At 44.8% G+C, this 17797-nt stretch overlaps 1 protein-coding gene across 2 annotated transcripts in view; it reads left to right on the forward strand.

Annotated features, from left to right (window-relative positions):
* The window catches only part of LOC130336630 (integrin alpha-M-like), a 133003-nt gene that overhangs the window by 35700 nt on the left and 79506 nt on the right, over positions 1–17797 (forward strand). For both annotated transcript variants that reach the window (XM_056553925.1, XM_056553926.1), the window contains exons 8-9: positions 6279–6426; positions 6790–6934. In XM_056553925.1, coding sequence (XP_056409900.1) covers positions 6279–6426; positions 6790–6934 — 293 coding nt within the window. The remainder of the gene's footprint in view (positions 1–6278; positions 6427–6789; positions 6935–17797) is intronic.

Below are 17797 nucleotides of genomic sequence, written 5' to 3' on the forward strand. Positions count from 1 at the left end.
TCATTGTGTGAGTACCGCCCTGATGACTGTCACTCGTGTTGTCTCATTGTGTAAGTACCGCACTGATGACTGTCACTCGTGTTGTCTCATTGTGTAAGTACCGCACTGATGCCGGTCACTCGTGTTGTCTCATTGTGTAAGTACAGCAATGATGACTGTCACTCGTGTTGTCTCATTGTGTAAGTACCGCACTGATGACTGTCACTCATGTTGTCTCATTGTGTAAGTACCACACTGATGACTGTCACTCATGTTGTCTCATTGTGTAAGTACCGCACTGATGACGGTCACTCGTGTTGTCTCATTGTGTAAGTACCGCACTGATGACTGTCACTCGTGTTGTCTCATTGTGTAAGTACCGCACTGATGCCGGTCACTCGTGTTGTCTCATTGTGTAAGTACAGCAATGATGACTGTCACTCGTGTTGTCTCATTGTGTAAGTACCGCACTGATGACTGTCACTCGTGTTGTCTCATTGTGTAAGTACCGCACTGATGACTGTCACTCGTGTTGTCTCATTGTGTAAGTACCGCACTGATGACTGTCACTCATGTTGTCTCATTGTGTAAGTACCGCACTGATGACTGTCACTCGTGTTGTCTCATTGTGTAAGTACCGCACTGATGACTGTCACTCATGTTGTCTCATTGTGTAAGTACCGCACTGATGACTGTCACTCGTGTTGTCTCATTGTGTAAGTACCGCACTGATGACTGTCACTCATGTTGTCTCATTGTGTAAGTACCGCCCTGATGACTGTCACTCGTGTTGTCTCATTGTGTAAGTACCGCACTGATGACTGTCACTCGTGTTGTCTCATTGTGTAAGTACCGCACTGATGCCGGTCACTCGTGTTGTCTCATTGTGTAAGTACAGCAATGATGACTGTCACTCGTGTTGTCTCATTGTGTAAGTACCGCACTGATGACTGTCACTCATGTTGTCTCATTGTGTAAGTACCACACTGATGACTGTCACTCATGTTGTCTCATTGTGTAAGTACCGCACTGATGACGGTCACTCGTGTTGTCTCATTGTGTAAGTACCGCACTGATGACTGTCACTCATGTTGTCTCATTGTGTAAGTACCGCACTGATGAATTTCACTTGTGTTGTCTCATTGTGTGAGTACCGCACTGATGACTATCAATCATGTTGTCTCATTGTGTAAGTGCCGCACTGATGACTGTCACTCATGTTGTCTCATTGTGTGAGTACCGCACTGATGACTATCAATCATGTTGTCTCATTGTGTAAGTACCGCACTGATGACTATCAATCATGTTGTCTCATTGTGTAAGTGCCGCACTGATGACTGTCACTCATGTTGTCTCATTGTGTGAGTACCGCACTGATGACTGTCACTCGTGTTGTCTCATTGTGTAAGTACCGCACTGTTGACTGTCACTCATGTTGTTTCATTGTGTGAGTACCGCACTGATGACTGTCACTCATGTTGTCTCATTGTGTAAGTACCGCACTGATGACTGTCACTCATGTTGTCTCATTGTGTGAGTACCGCCCTGATGACTGTCACTCATGTTGTCTCATTGTGTAAGTACCGCACTGATGACTGTCACTCGTGTTGTCTCAATGTGTGAGTACCGCCCTGATGATTGTCACTCATGTTGTCTCATTGTGTAAGTACCGCACTGATGACTGTCACTCGTGTTGTCTCATTGTGTAAGTACCGCACTGATGATTGTCACTCATGTTGTCTCATTGTGTAAGTACCGCACTGATGACTGTCACTCGTGTTGTCTCATTGTGTAAGTACCGCACTGATGCCGGTCACTCGTGTTGTCTCATTGTGTAAGTACAGCACTGATGACTGTCACTCGTGTTGTCTCATTGTGTAAGTACCGCACTGATGACTGTCACTCGTGTTGTCTCATTGTGTAAGTACCGCACTGATGACTGTCACTCATGTTGTCTCATTGTGTAAGTACCACACTGATGACTGTCACTCATGTTGTCTCATTGTGTAAGTACCGCACTGATGACGGTCACTCGTGTTGTCTCATTGTGTAAGTACCGCACTGATGACTGTCATTCATGTTGTCTCATTGTGTAAGTACCGCACTGATGACTGTCATTCATGTTGTCTCCTTGTGTGAGTAGTGCACTGTTGACTGTCACTCGTGTTGTCTCTTTGTGTGAGTTCTGCACTGATGAATTTCACTTGTGTTGTCTCATTGTGTGAGTACCGCACTGATGACTATCAATCATGTTGTCTCATTGTGTAAGTACCGCACTGATGACTGTCACTCGTGTTGTCTCATTGTGTAAGTACCGCACTGATGACTATCAATCATGTTGTCTCATTGTGTAAGTGCCACACTGATGACTGTCACTCATGTTGTCTCATTGTGTGAGTACCGCACTGTTGACTGTCACTCATGTTGTCTCATTGTGTAAGTACCGCACTGATGACTGTCACTCATGTTGTCTCATTGTGTAAGTACCGCACTGATGACTGTCACTCGTGTTGTCTCATTGTGTGAGTACCGCACTGATGACTGTCACTCATGTTGTCTCATTGTGTAAGTACCGCACTGATGACTGTCACTCATGTTGTCTCATTGTGTGAGTACCGCACTGATGACTGTCACTCATGTTGTCTCATTGTGTAAGTACCGCCCTGATGACTGTCACTCGTGTTGTCTCATTGTGTAAGTACCGCACTGATGACTGTCACTCATGTTGTCTCATTGTGTAAGTACCACACTGATGACTGTCACTCATGTTGTCTCATTGTGTAAGTACCGCCCTGATGATTGTCACTCATGTTGTCTCATTGTGTAAGTACCGCACTGATGACTGTCACTCATGTTGTCTCATTGTGTAAGTACCGCACTGATGACTGTCACTCATGTTGTCTCATTGTGTAAGTACCGCACTGATGACTCTCTCTCATGTTGTCTCATTGTGTAAGTACCGCACTGATGACTGTCACTCGTGTTGTCTCATTGTGTAAGTACCGCACTGATGACTGTCACTCATGTTGTCTCATTGTGTAAGTACCGCCCTGATGACTGTCACTCGTGTTGTCTCATTGTGTAAGTACCGCACTGATGACTGTCACTCGTGTTGTCTCATTGTGTAAGTACCGCACTGATGACTGTCACTCGTGTTGTCTCATTGTGTAAGTACCGCCCTGATGACTGTCACTCGTGTTGTCTCATTGTGTAAGTACCGCACTGATGACTGTCACTCATGTTGTCTCATTGTGTAAGTACCGCACTGATGACTGTCACTCGTGTTGTCTCATTGTGTAAGTACCGCACTGATGACTGTCACTTGTGTTGTCTCATTGTGTAAGTACCGCACTGATGACTGTCACTCATGTTGTCTCATTGTGTAAGTACCGCACTGATGACTGTCACTCGTGTTGTCTCATTGTGTAAGTACCGCACTGATGACTGTCACTTGTGTTGTCTCATTGTGTAAGTACCGCACTGATGACTGTCACTCGTGTTGTCTCATTGTGTAAGTACCGCCCTGATGACTGTCACTCGTGTTGTCTCATTGTGTAAGTACCGCACTGATGACTGTCACTCATGTTGTCTCATTGTGTAAGTACCGCACTGATGACTGTCACTTGTGTTGTCTCATTGTGTAAGTACCGCACTGATGACTGTCACTCATGTTGTCTCATTGTGTAAGTACCGCACTGATGACTGTCACTTGTGTTGTCTCATTGTGTAAGTACCGCACTGATGACTGTCACTTGTGTTGTCTCATTGTGTAAGTACCGCACTGATGACTGTCACTCATGTTGTCTCATTGTGTAAGTACCGCACTGATGACTGTCACTTGTGTTGTCTCATTGTGTAAGTACCGCACTGATGACTGTCACTCATGTTGTCTCATTGTGTAAGTACCGCACTGATGACTGTCACTCGTGTTGTCTCATTGTGTGAGTACCGCACTGATGACTGTCACTCGTGTTGTCTCATTGTGTAAGTACCGCACTGATGACTGTCACTCGTGTTGTCTCATTGTGTGAGTACCGCACTGATGACTGTCACTCGTGTTGTCTCATTGTGTAAGTACCGCACTGATGACTGTCACTCGTGTTGTCTCATTGTGTGAGTACCGCACTGATTCCATATAAGCTTCCATGTCATCCTCCTGTGTGGATTTTCCAGGTTGGCACAGTCCATGTGTCCTCTGTCCTGAAGAAAATGTCACCCTGCATTATGTGTGACATAAGAGAATAACCTGTAGGATCTTCTTGGGTTAGGTTCTCCAGGTCTCAGGTCTTCTTCTGATTACAATGCTCCATCTTTCCTCTCTCTATAGGGAGGATCTTGTTGGGTTAGGTTCTCCAGGTCTCAGATCTTCAGCTGATAACAATGCTCCATCTTTCCTATCTCTGTATGGAGGATCTTCTTGGGTTAGGTTCTCCAGGTCTCAGTTCTTCTGCTGATAACAATGCTCCATCTTTCCTATCTCTGTAGGGAGGATCTTCTTGGGTTAGGTTCTCCAGGTCTCAGGTCTTCTTCTGATTACAATGCTCCATCTTTCCTATCTCTGTAGGGAGGATCTTCTTGGGTTAGGTTCTCCAGGTCTCAGGTCTTCTTCTGATAACCATGCTCCATCTTTCCTATCTCTGTAGGGAGGATCTTCTTCGGTTAGGTTCTCCAGGTCTCAGGTCTTCTTCTGATTACAATGCTCCATCTTTCCTATCTCTGTAGGGAGGATCTTCTTGGGTTAGGTTCTCCAGGTCTCAGATCTTCTTCTGATTACAATGCTCCATCTTTCCTATCTCTGTAGGGAGGATCTTCTTGGGTTAGGTTCTCCAGGTCTCAGGTCTTCTTCTGATTACAATGCTCCATCTTTCCTATCTCTGTAGGGAGGATCTTCTTGGGTTAGGTTCTCCAGGTCTCAGATCTTCTTCTGATTACAATCCTCCATCTTTCCTATGTCTGTAGGGAGGATCTTCTTCGGTTAGGTTCTCCAGGTCTCAGGTCTTCAGCTGATAACAATGCTCCATCTTTCCTATCTCTGTATGGAGGATCTTCTTGGCTTAGGTTCTCCAGGTCTCAGTTCTTCTGCTGATAACAATGCTCCATCTTTCCTATCTCTGTAGGGAGGATCTTCTTGGGTTAGGTTCTCCAGGTCTCAGGTCTTCTTCTGATTACAATGCTCCATCTTTCCTATCTCTGTAGGGAGGATCTTCTTGGGTTAGGTTCTCCAGGTCTCAGGTCTTCTTCTGATTACAATGCTCCATCTTTCCTATCTCTGTAGGGAGGATCTTCTTGGGTTAGGTTCTCCAGGTCTCAGATCTTCTTCTGATTACAATGCTCCATCTTTCCTATCTCTGTAGGGAGGATCTTCTTGGGTTAGGTTCTCCAGGTCTCAGGTCTTCTTCTGATTACAATGCTCCATCTTTCCTATCTCTGTAGGGAGGATCTTCTTGGGTTAGGTTCTCCAGGTCTCAGATCTTCTTCTGATTACAATGCTCCATCTTTCCTATCTCTGTAGGGAGGATCTTCTTGGCTTAGGTTCTCCAGGTCTCAGGTCTTCTGCTGATAACAATGCTCCATCTTTCCTATCTCTGTAGGGAGGATCTTCTTGGGTTAGGTTCTCCAGGTCTCAGATCTTCTTCTGATTACAATCCTCCATCTTTCCTATGTCTGTAGGGAGGATCTTCTTCGGTTAGGTTCTCCAGGTCTCAGATCTTCTTCTGATTACAATGCTCCATCTTTCCTATCTCTGTAGGGAGGATCTTCTTGGGTTAGGTTCTCCAGGTCTCAGGTCTTCTTCTGATTACAATGCTCCATCTTTCCTATCTCTGTAGGGAGGATCTTCTTGGGTTAGGTTCTCCAGTTCTCAGGTCTTCTTCTGATAACAATGCTCCATCTTTCCTATCTCTGTAGGGAGGATCTTCTTCGGTTAGGTTCTCCAGGTCTCAGGTCTTCTTCTGATTACAATGCTCCATCTTTCCTATCTCTGTAGGGAGGATCTTCTTGGGTTAGGTTCTCCAGGTCTCAGGTCTTCTTCTGATTACAATGCTCCATCTTTCCTATCTCTGTAGGGAGGATCTTCTTGGGTTAGGTTCTCCAGGTCTCAGGTCTTCTGCTGTTAATAATATTACATCTTTCCTATCTCTGTAGGGAGGATCTTCTTGGGTTAGGTTCTCCAGGTCTCAGGTCTTCTGCTGTTAATAATATTACATCTTTCCTATCTCTGTAGGGAGGATCTTCTTGGGTTAGGTTCTCCTGGTATCAGATCTGCTGATAACAATGCTCCATCTTTCCTATTTTTGCAGGGAGGATCTTTTCATCCCTTTGTCTCGTAAGGACTCCAGGAAGCTTCTCATTGTGATCACAGATGGATTGTCAAATGATGCAGCTGTTGATTTTCGAACAGCAACATCAAAGGCCGATTCACTTGGGATCCAGCGTATTTCCATTGGGGTAAGTTAAGGGCAATATTTGGAATATTGTGTTTTTTCTTAGTAATGTATAAACATGATTTTGGAGCATCAACTACCCAAATATTTAGAAAGACACTCGGAGGCTCAAACAGTACAAAGGACAACACCATGTAATGGGCAGAGCAGGTGAGTTATTATAGAGTATTATACAGCGGACAAAGACGCCATCAGTCAAAACTCCCATATGGCTCATGCTCACACTGTACTCCGTGAGGGGGAGGAGCTGTAACCATCATGGACCTTCTGTTATTCATAATGACATGAAAAATACAGTATAGATGGAAACATTTAGAAATATCTGTTGTGTTATATCTTCCACCGATGTGTCTGTGATTCCTTCTAGGTGGGAAGTGCATTCACCAGGGATAATGCTAAACAAGAATTAGATATTATCGCCTCATCCCCTGACAACATCTTTCAGGTTAATGACTTTTCTGCTCTGGAAAAGATTCAGAAGAACCTGCAACAGAAGATTTTTGCTATTGAAGGTAAAACCTGAGGCTTCATTCAAAAGTTACAGATGTATTTCTTTCTAGTATCGTGGTGTCTGCTCTGTTACTGTCTGGTATTATCATGGTGTCTCCTCTATCACTGTCTGGTGTCTCCTCTATCACTGTCTGGTGTTATCATGGTGCCTCCTCTGTCTCCTCTGTCGCTGTCTGGTGCTATCATGGTGTCTTCTCTGTCACTGTCTAGTGTTATCATGTTGTCTCCTCTGTCACTGTCTGGTGTTATTATGGTACCTCCTCTATCACTGTCTGGTGTTATTATGGTACCTCCTCTATCACTGTCTGGTGTTATTATGGTACCTCCTCTATCACTGTCTGGTGTTATTATGGTACCTCCTCTATCACTGTCTGGTGTTATCATGGTGCCTCCTCTGTCTCCTCTGTCGCTGTCTGGTGTTATCATGTTGTCTCCTCTGTCACTGTCCGGTGCTCTCATGGTCTCTCCTCTATCACTGTCTGGTGTTACCATGGTGCCTCCTCTGTCTCCTCTGTCGCTGTCTGGTGTTATCATGGTGTCTCCTCTGTCACTGTCTGGATCTATCATGGTTCCTCCTCTGTCACTGCCTGGTTCTATCATGGTGCCTCCTCTGTCACTGTCTGGTGTTATCATGGTGTCTTCTCTGTCACTGCCTGATGCTATCATGGTTCCTCCTCTGTCATTGCCTGATTCTATCATGGTGTCTTCTCTGTCACTGTCTGGCGTTATCATGGTGCCTCCTCTGTCACTGTCTGGTGTTATCATGATGTCTTCACTGTCACTGCCTGATGCTATCATGGTTCCTCCTCTGTCACTGCCTGGTTCTATCATGGTGCCTCCTCTGTCACTGTCTGGTGTTATCATGGTGTCTTCTCTGTCACTACCTGATGCTATCATGGTGTCTCCTCTGTCATTGCCTGGCGTTATCATGGTGCCTCCTCTGTCACTGCTTGGTGTTCTCATGGTGCCTCCTCTGTCACTGTCTGGTGTTATCATGGTGTCTCCACTGTCACTGTCTGATTCTATCATGGTGTCTTCTCTGTCACTGTCTCGTGTTATCATGTTGTCTCCTCTGTCATTGCCTGGTGTTATCATGGTGTCTTCTCTGTCACAGTCTGGCGCTATCATGGTGTCTCCTTTCTCACTGTCTGGTGCTATCATGGTGTCTCCTCTGTCACTGTCTGGTGCTCTCATGGTCTCTCCTCGGTCACTGTCTGGTGCTGTCATGGTGTCTCCTCTATCACTTTCTGGTGTTATCATGGTGTCTCCTCTGTCACTGTCTGATGCTATAATGGTGCCTCTTCTATCACTGTCTGGAGCTATCATGGTGCCTCCTCTATCACTGTCTGGTGCTATCATGGTGTCTTCAATGTCACTGTCTGATGCTATCATGGTGTCTTCTCTGTCACTCTTTGGTGCTATAATGGTGTCTCCTCTCTTACTGTCTGGTGCTCTCATGGTTTCTCCTCTGTCACTGTCTGATGCTATAATGGTGCCTCTTCTATCACTGTCTGGTGCTATCATGGTGCCTCCTCTGTCACTGTCTGGTGCTATGATGGTGTCTTCTCTGTCACTGTCTGATGCTATCATGGTGTCTTCTCTGTCACTCTTTGGTGCTATAATGGTGTCTCCTCTCTCACTGTCTGGTGCTCTCATGGTCTTTCCTCTGTCACTGTCTGGTGTTATCATGGTGTCTTCTCTGTCACTGCCTGGTTCTATCACGGTGTCTTCTCTGTCACTGTCTGGTGTTATCATGGTGCCTCCACTGTCACTGTCTGGTGCAATCATGGTGTCTCCTCTCTCACTGTCTGGTGCTATCATGGTGCCTCCTCTGTCCCTGTCTGGTGTTATCATGGTGTCCCCTCTGTCACTGTCTGGTGTTATCATGGTGTCTCCTCTGTCACTGTCTGGTGTTATCACGGTGTCTTCTCTGTCACTGTCTGGTTCTATCATGGTGTCTTCTCTGTCACTACCTGATGCTATCATGGTGTCTCATCTGTCACTGTCTGGTGCTATCATGGTGTCTTCTCTGTCGCTGTCTGGTTCTATCATTGTGTCTTCTCTGTCACTGTCTGGTGCTATCATGGTGTCTCCTCTGTCACTGCCTGGTGCTATCATGGTGTCTCCTCTGTCACTGCCTGGCGCTATCATGGTGTCTTCTCTGTCACTGTCTGGTTCCATCATGGTGTCTTCTCTGTCACTGCCTTATGCTATCATGGTGTCTCCTCTGTCACTGCCTGGTGTTATTATTGTGTCTCCTCTGTCACTGCCTGATACTATCATGGTGTCTCCTCTGTCACTGCCTGGTGTTATCATGGTGTCTCCTCTGTCACTGCCTGGCGCTATCATGGTGTCTTCTCTGTCACTGTCTGGTTCTATCATGGTGTCTTCTCTGTCACTGCCTGGTGTTATCATTGTGTCTCCTCTGTCACGGCCTGGTGTTATCATGGTGTCTTCTCTGTCTCTGTCTGGTTCTATCATGGTGTCTTCTCTGTCACTGTCTGATGCTATCATGGTGTCTCCTCTGTCACTGTCTGGTGCTATCATTGTGTCTCCTCTGTCACTGTCTGGTGTTATGATGGTGTCTCCTCTGTCACTGTCTGGTTCTATTATGGTGTTTTCTCTGTCACTGTCTGGTTCTATCATGAAGTCTTCTCTGTAACTGTCTGGTTCTATCATGATGTATTCTCGGTCACTGTCTGGTGCTATCATGATGTCTCCTTTATCACTGTCTGGTTCTATCATGATGTCTTCTCTGTCAGTGTCTGGTGCTATCATGGTGTCTCCTCTATCACTGTCTGGTGTTATAATGGTGTCTCCTCTGTCCCTGTCTGGTGTTATCATGGTGTCTTCTCAATCACTGTCTGGTGTTATCATGGTGTCTTCTCTGTCACTGTCTGGTTCTATCTGATGTATTTTCTGTCAGTGTCTGGTGCTATCATGGTGTCTCCTCTGTCACTGTCTGGTGTTATCATGGTGTCTTCTCTGTCACTGTCTGGTTCTATCATGATGTATTTTCTGTCAGTGTCTGGTGCTATCATGGTGTCTCCTCTGTCACTGTCTGGTGTTATCATGGTGTCTTCTCTGTCACTGTCTGGTTCTATTATGGTGTCTTCTCTGTCACTGTCTGGTTCTATCATGGTGTCTTCTCTGTCACTGTCTGGTGCTATCATGGTGTCTCCTCCGTCACTGTCTGGTGTTATCATAGTGTCCCCTCTGTCACTGTCTGGTGCTATCATGGTGTCTTCTCTGTCACTGTCTGGTGTTATCATGGTGTCTTCTCTTTCACTTCCTGTTGCTATTATGGTGTCTCCTCTGTCACTGTCTGGTGCTATCATGGTGTTTTCTCCGTCACTGTCTGGTGCTATCATGGTGTCTTCTCTGTCACTTTCTGGTGCTATCATGGTGTCTTCTCCGTCACTTCCTGTTGCTATTATGGTGTCTCCTCTGTCACTGTCTGGTGCTATCATGGTGTTTTCTCTGTCACTGTCTGGTGCTATCATGGTGTTTTCTCCGTCACTGTCTGGTGCTATCATGGTGCCTCCTCTGTCAGTGTCTGGTGTTATCATGGTGTTTTCTCTTTCACTTTCTGGGGTTATCATGGTTTCTCCTTTGTGACTGTCTGGTGCTATCATGGTTTCTCCTTTGTGACTGTCTGGTGTTATCATGGTGTCTTCTCTGTCACTGGCTTGTGCTATTATGGTGTCTTCTCTGTCACTGTCTGGTGTTATCATTGTGTCTCCTCCGTCATTGTCTGATTCCTAACTACTTTAGACACCTTTACAGTAACAGTTTGAGCCATTTGAGCTATATATAATAACCAAGGCACCTACGTACTGCTGCTCCATTGAATCTAATACAACCAATGCTGCTATATCGATTCAAATGCAATATTTGGACATTTTTCAGCAAGCGGGCATACTGCATTTTATTATTATTGTTTTCATTACTGTTTTTCTATGTATATTACATTTTATTATTATTAGGTGGCCAAGCAAAGAAGTTGAACAGGACACCTAACGTTTTTGCTCAGATTATTATTTTTATTATTCCGCCGCAGACTTCAAATGCTTATATCTGCTGCACGTTATACTTTGCATAGTGATAGACCCATGAGCTGTGCATAATCGTATGTAATATAGAGGTCATAGGTCACATTGTAAGGCCGCCATCTTGGTTTTTGTGGCAATTTTGCTCAATATTTAAAAATCTTCTTCTTTGGAACCACTAAAGCTCCAGGTAAATTATTTGCTGCATGTGGTGACACTGATGTCCTGAGTCAGATTTGTTCATTATAAGACTCTTGGTCACATGGTTTGGCCGCCATAATGGATTGCACAATATTCTACAAACATCTTTTCTGAAACCATTTGTTAGAATAACGTATAATTTGGCAGACATATCCATCGTCTCCTCCTGTAACAAGGTTGTTAAAGCTGATTCATTTGCATATTCAATATGGCCACCACTCGCCAATAGGATTTAGATAGCATTTATATTAATGCACAAATTTTTTTGAATGTGTGTAATATCCACACTATTAAAGGAGTTCTCCACCATAAGGTGATATTAATATGTACCTGGCAGGCAGTAACGGACATGCTTAGGAAGGGTCTGCGCTTGTCTTGGGGCTAAATGGCTATGTTGTGAGATTACCATAACACTGTGGCTAGCATTTTGTGAACTTGTATTTACTATTTGACTTTTCTTTTTTTTTTACTACAAATCTCACAATTCCATTTTCCTCCCTCCCACACATCAGCCACCCCATCCACTGAAATATAAATGAGCTGCATCCATTCAAAAGACCTGTGGTTTTCAATCAGGGTGTCTACAGCTGTTGCATTAGTTGCTGATTGATCTCTCTCCCACCAAGCGATCCCTCCACCCATTGAAGCAGACAGGCTCCCTGTGATCAGCTGACTAGTGATGTCAGGTCTCGGCCGCATTGCAACCTAGGAAAAATCTGAGACAACAGTCATTTTGTATTCTGATAAAAATTAATATTGGGGTGAAAATCACAGAAGAATTGTGAGAAAACAGTAACACACAGGTACAGACACTGTATTATGGACTACACTAACTTTACAGCCCCTGTAGCATAGTCAAATTAAAAAAAATTCCTGGACTACCCCTTTAATTAAAAATGTATGTTTCTTTGCACAATGGTACAGTACTCTTTTGTGCTTAAGATTTTTATAACATAAAGGTCATAGGTCACATGAGCTGGCAGCCATTTTGTTTTAGTTGACAATATTCAGTGCTATATGCAAAGCCATGTCTTTCTGAAACCATTAAAGATACAGATGTATAAATATCCGTGTACGGTTACACTGTGACCTGGACAGGTTTGTTTGACGTCATTCAACCAGATGGTTCGGCAGCCATATTGAATTATGTAAATATCATCTATTATTCCTATTATTTCTGAGGGGCTTTCTGTAATATGTTTGTAATTGCCTCAATGTTACTTCAAAACTCATTAAATTTTACACAAAGGTAGAGCCCAGTACTATGTATAATCTGGTGTAACATAAAGGTCATAGGTTACATGGTCAGGCAGCCATATTGGTTTGTATGGCGCCATTTTGAAACCTCTACATATCTTCAATCTCTAAAGTTACTAATTTAAAATTTGTTATATTTGGTTACATTGTGATCACAATTATGATTAGTTCATTACAAATCTATTGATCACATGGTTTAGCCGCCATGTTGAATTTCGCAATATTCTACAAACCTCTTCTTCTCTAAAACCGTTTGTTAGAATAACGTATAATTTGGCGGACATGTGCATGGTGACCTCCTGTACCAAGGATGTTAAAGATGATTCATTTGCATAATCAATATGGCCACCGCTCGCCAATAACATTTCGATAGCATTAATAATGATGTGCAGTGTAATATGTGAACTGTTAATCTAAAAGTTATATTTATCTGCATAATAGGAGATTACTCACTTTGTGTACCACAATTGGCCACCATATTCGGTGGCCATATTAGATTGCGCAACATTCTGCATATGTGGATTTCTCTGAAATTACTGGTCAGAACAATTTGAAAATTAGCACAAAGGTTTGTGATTACTTTCTGTACCACAATTGATCACCAGATTTGTCGCCCATATTGGATTGCGCAATGTTCTGCAAATTTAGTTTTTGCTGAAATTGCTGTTCAAAACGATTAGAGATGAGCAAATCAGCTACTGCCCAGCCAAGAAGGGGAGGAGACATGCGCCGCTTGCTCCACTAGGCGTCCAAGTAGTGATGCGGAGAGTGACGTGGGAGGCGGTGTTGCCAGGGGCTTCATCATCATCAGGAGAAGAGAGTTGCAGGTTGCCTGTGAGGCAGCAGCTGAGCCAGCAAGGCGGTAGCACGGTTGGCAGTCAGCGTGGTGGCAGAAGTGGAAAGTCTGGAGCCAAACGTGCCCGGGGGAGACCACCTGCTTCGCGGCAGCCTACCTTCCTGGGGGTAGTGGAACAGGGGTTCCTGGAGACGGCGCAAGTAGCAGGCAGTCAGTGCGGACTGCGGGTGGGAAAATCAGCTACTCGGCGGTGTGGCAGTTGGCACCACGGCCCTGTGTCAACATATGCTGCGCCACAATAAAGTGGCCTGGGAGAACCGTGGCTCCGATGTAGTGGTCCAGCCTGCTGCATCACCCAGTGGTCATCCTCTCCCTCTTTCAGCCAGCCAAGGCTCCACCACCTCAGCCGAAGGGAGCTTTGTGTCAAACCCTCCTTCTGCCGCTCCAGATGCTCCTCCTACTTTTAGTCAGTCATTCCACCAACAATCCATCGGCGAAGCCATGTCCAAGAGACAACAGTATGCGCCTGAATGTGCTCCTGTCCAAGTTCATGGTGCTGCAGTTCCTCCCATTTCAAGTGGTGGACTCTGCACCTTTCAGAGAACTGATGGCTTGTGCCGAGCCGTCATCTCTTCGGGAAGAAGGCAGTACCAGCCCTGCATAATTTTGTGAAAGAGAAGGTTATACAGTCCTTGAGCCTGTCAATGTGTACCAAAGTGCATGGCAGCGCCGACGTCTGGAGCTGTAACTACGGTCAGGGACAATACATGTCCTTTATGGCTCACTGGGTGAATGTGGTTCCTGCACAACCACAACCCCCAACTTGGACAAGTCACACCGCTTCCTCCTTCACGCTGTCAGCCGGTTAGTCCTGTGACAGTGTGTGACTCCGCCTCCTCACCCTCCACCGTGACCTCAGCCTCCACTGCCCGGACAAGTCTCAGTGGCCCTTCAGCATACTATGTGTGCAGGGCATGGCGGTGACACGCTGTTCTTTATATGGTTTGCCTTGGCGAAAAGAGTCACACAGGGGATGAACTACTAAAAGTCATTCTTAAAGAAATCGAATCATGGCTTACTCCACGAAAACTGGAAATGGGAACCATGGGGACTGAAAACGGGAAGAACATCTTGTCTGCGCTGCGACAAGGAAGCCTGAGCCATGTTCAATCTGGTTGTGAAGCATTTCCTGAAGTGTTCACCCCATCTGCAAGACATCCTAAGAATGGGAAGGAAACTGTGCATGCACTTCAGCCACTCGCAAACCCTTCTTGAGCTGCAGCGTCAGAACGGTATCCCACAACATAGTCTGATTTGTGACGTTGCCACACGTTGGAATTCCATCCTCCATATGTTGGACTGACTGTACGAACAAAGAAAAGCCATCACCGATTTCTTGATGATCCAAGCGGATAGGGGGACTTCCCTGTGTAACTTTAATGTGAACCAGTGGCAGCTCATACGTGACACCTGCCGTTTGCTGAGGCCCTTTGACGAAGCCACATTAAATGTAAGTCAACAGGATTACAGGATGAACATTCCACTGCTTCATTCCCTACAACTCATGTTGGAAAAGATAGCTAGTCAGGGCACTGGAGACATTGCGCCTACATCTCAAGGCTACATGATCCCTGTGGGGGCTGAACTGGAGGAGGAGGATGATGAGGGGCAGAGTGGAGCACAGTTTAGGTTGGATGAGATGGCCGGTGTTTCTAGTCTTTGGACAGGAGAGGAGGAGCAGGAGCAGCCAGAGGAGCTAGAGGGTTATGAGGAAGGCGAGACAGAGGACCCAGACACACCGTGGTAGTATGCAGTGGAGATGGAGGCAGGTAGTCCCTCCGAGTCACTTGCACAAATGGCATGAGGCATGTTCACTTGCTTACATAGTGACCGCCGAATTGTCACCATTCGGCAGTGGGATGACTTCTGGATCTCCACCTTGTTGAACCCTTGCTACCGGAACAAAATAGGGGCCTTTTTTACACCCACTGAGAGGGAGGACAAACTGACCTACTACAGAAACATCCTACATAGTCAGTTGGCCGATGCCTATCGGCGACATGGTCCATCCTCTCGCAGGTCTGAATCGGGGGGGCCCTCTGCGCTCACCTTACACTGCCATGGCTGCTGGGGAGGGGTGGGAGGAGCAGTACCAGCTCCTTCAGCAGCAGCCTGAGTCTACAGTCGCTGATGAGTACCTTTCTTCACCTGCATAGTGAAGCAACTCATCAGCAGCAGGTAGACATGGAGCAGGACCTGAACCAGCAGGTGGGGGCATACCTTGACATGCCCATGCCAAAACACCTTGAAGATCCGCTGGACTTCTGGGCAGCAAAACGTGCAGAGTTTGCCCTGGAAAAGCTGTCCTGCCCGGCCAGTAGTGTGCCATCAGAGCGGGTGTTTAGTGCGGCGTGGGCCACAGTCACCCCAAGGAGACCTCGTCTGTCCACGAAAAATGTGGAGACTGACCTTTGTGATGATGAATCAGGGCTGGATCAGCCAGGATTTCCACCCACCAATGCCTGATGCGTGAGAGTAGATTGACCATGGTGCCACACCAACACTTCACAAATATAGATAGTGTCAAACATATTTAAGGCGCTGCTCTCCAGGTACAAACATTCCTCCGCATCAGACTTTTTTTCATCCACCTTTTTCACCAGGTACTGGTATTGCAACCCACTGCACCACTCCCACAGCACTAGTGTCACCGGGTCACTTTCTGGACTCCTGATGCTGCTACCACCTCCAGGCTGTCTCATTCAGCCACTATATGGTCTCCTCATGCCTCAGCCACCTCCAGGCTGTGCCATTCAGACACTATATGGTCTCCTCATGCTTCAGCCACCTCCAGGCTTTGCCATTCAGACACTATATGGTCTCCTCATGCTTCAGCCACCTCCAGGATGTGCCATTCAGACACTATATGGTCTCCTCATGCTTCAGCCACCTCCAGGATGTGCCATTCAGACACTATATGGTATCCTCATGCTTCAGCCACCTCCAGGATGTGCCATTCAGACACTATATGGTATCCTCATGCTTCAGCCACCTCCAGGCTTTGCCATTCACACACTAAAAGGTCTCCTCATGCTTCAGCCACCTCCAGGATGTGTCTGCTACTGACATCCTTGAGAAAGCCACGCTCCAGTGGCGAAACATGTAGGATGTAGCAGCACATATATTTTAAGTCGCACCACTGTCCTCAGGCACCATATGAGCAGGGTGGAATAGACACTCGCTCACTGGCAAATGCCACTATTTAGTGCCACTTTAGCACTAATATCCTAAAGCCCATAAGGATTGGTTAATAAAGTGTTTAATGCTGGACTCACCAAGAGGATTAGTCCAGCATATACACAGTGATAGGGTTGGGATTAGTCAATTAGTGTTTGGACAGTGGATGTCCTTTCAACTCATGTGCACATGATTTTATATGATCTAAATAAAAGTTATGTTTTATGGTGGAGGGATATGAGGGATTACTGCCCCTTGGGCACCTTGTTGTTGTAGCTATTGTATACCCTCTCCTCCATCTGGGGCAATTTAATTATTGGTGCGCAGTAAAGACTGACACATATTTAGACATTTAAAAGAGAGCCCCAGATTCACTGTAACATTGTATCCTATATGACATTGTGAGTCGGCAGCATTGTTCATCCTAAGCTTCCTGTTTCATGAACTGAATACAAACCGGAAATGAAGATTGACAATCATGCAGGATTTGTAGAGAGAAATGTAACTTTCTGTACAATACGTTAAATGGCGTCTACCAGCACTGCGCAGACTGTCATCCATAGCACACAGAGATCCAGAGAGGACTGAAATACATCCTCCTCATACAATGTCCGCATCACAAGCCCCTGTTTAACTTGTGTAATTCTAGGCTTTTGGAAAGTTGGGTGACTTCAATTGTAACCCAATATTTGTCAAAATCAGGGAGAGACTAAAGAATATTCTGTATAGATGGTTTTCTTTGAAATTACTGGTCTGAACAAAGTGAAAATTAGCGCATTAGCTCCACCATCAGGGGTCCCAGCAATCGCAGCTATAACTCTGCTGTGCAGCTTGGCCGCCTGTATTGCTGCTAAATTTATTTTTATTACTGTTTTTCTATATATACTGCATTTTATTATTGTTTTTATTACTGTTTTTCTATATATATATACTGCATTTTATTATTGTTTTTATTACTGTTTTTCTATATATACTGCATTTTATTATTGTTTTTATTACTGTTTTTCTATATATACTGCATTTTATTATTATTATTGTTTTTATTACTGTTTTTCTATATATATACTGCATTTTATTAGTATTGTTTTTATTACTGTTTTTCTATATATACTGCATTTTATTATTATTGTTTTTATTACTGTTTTTCTATATATACTGCATTTTATTATTATTGTTTTTATTACTGTTTTTCTATATATATACTGCATTTTATTAGTATTGTTTTTATTACTGTTTTTCTATATATACTGCATTTTATTATTGTGTTTTATTACTGTTTTTCTATATATACTGCATTTTATTATTGTGTTTTATTACTGTTTTTC

Source organism: Hyla sarda, unplaced genomic scaffold (assembly GCF_029499605.1).
Source record: "Hyla sarda isolate aHylSar1 unplaced genomic scaffold, aHylSar1.hap1 scaffold_486, whole genome shotgun sequence".
NCBI lineage: Eukaryota > Metazoa > Chordata > Amphibia > Anura > Hylidae > Hyla > Hyla sarda.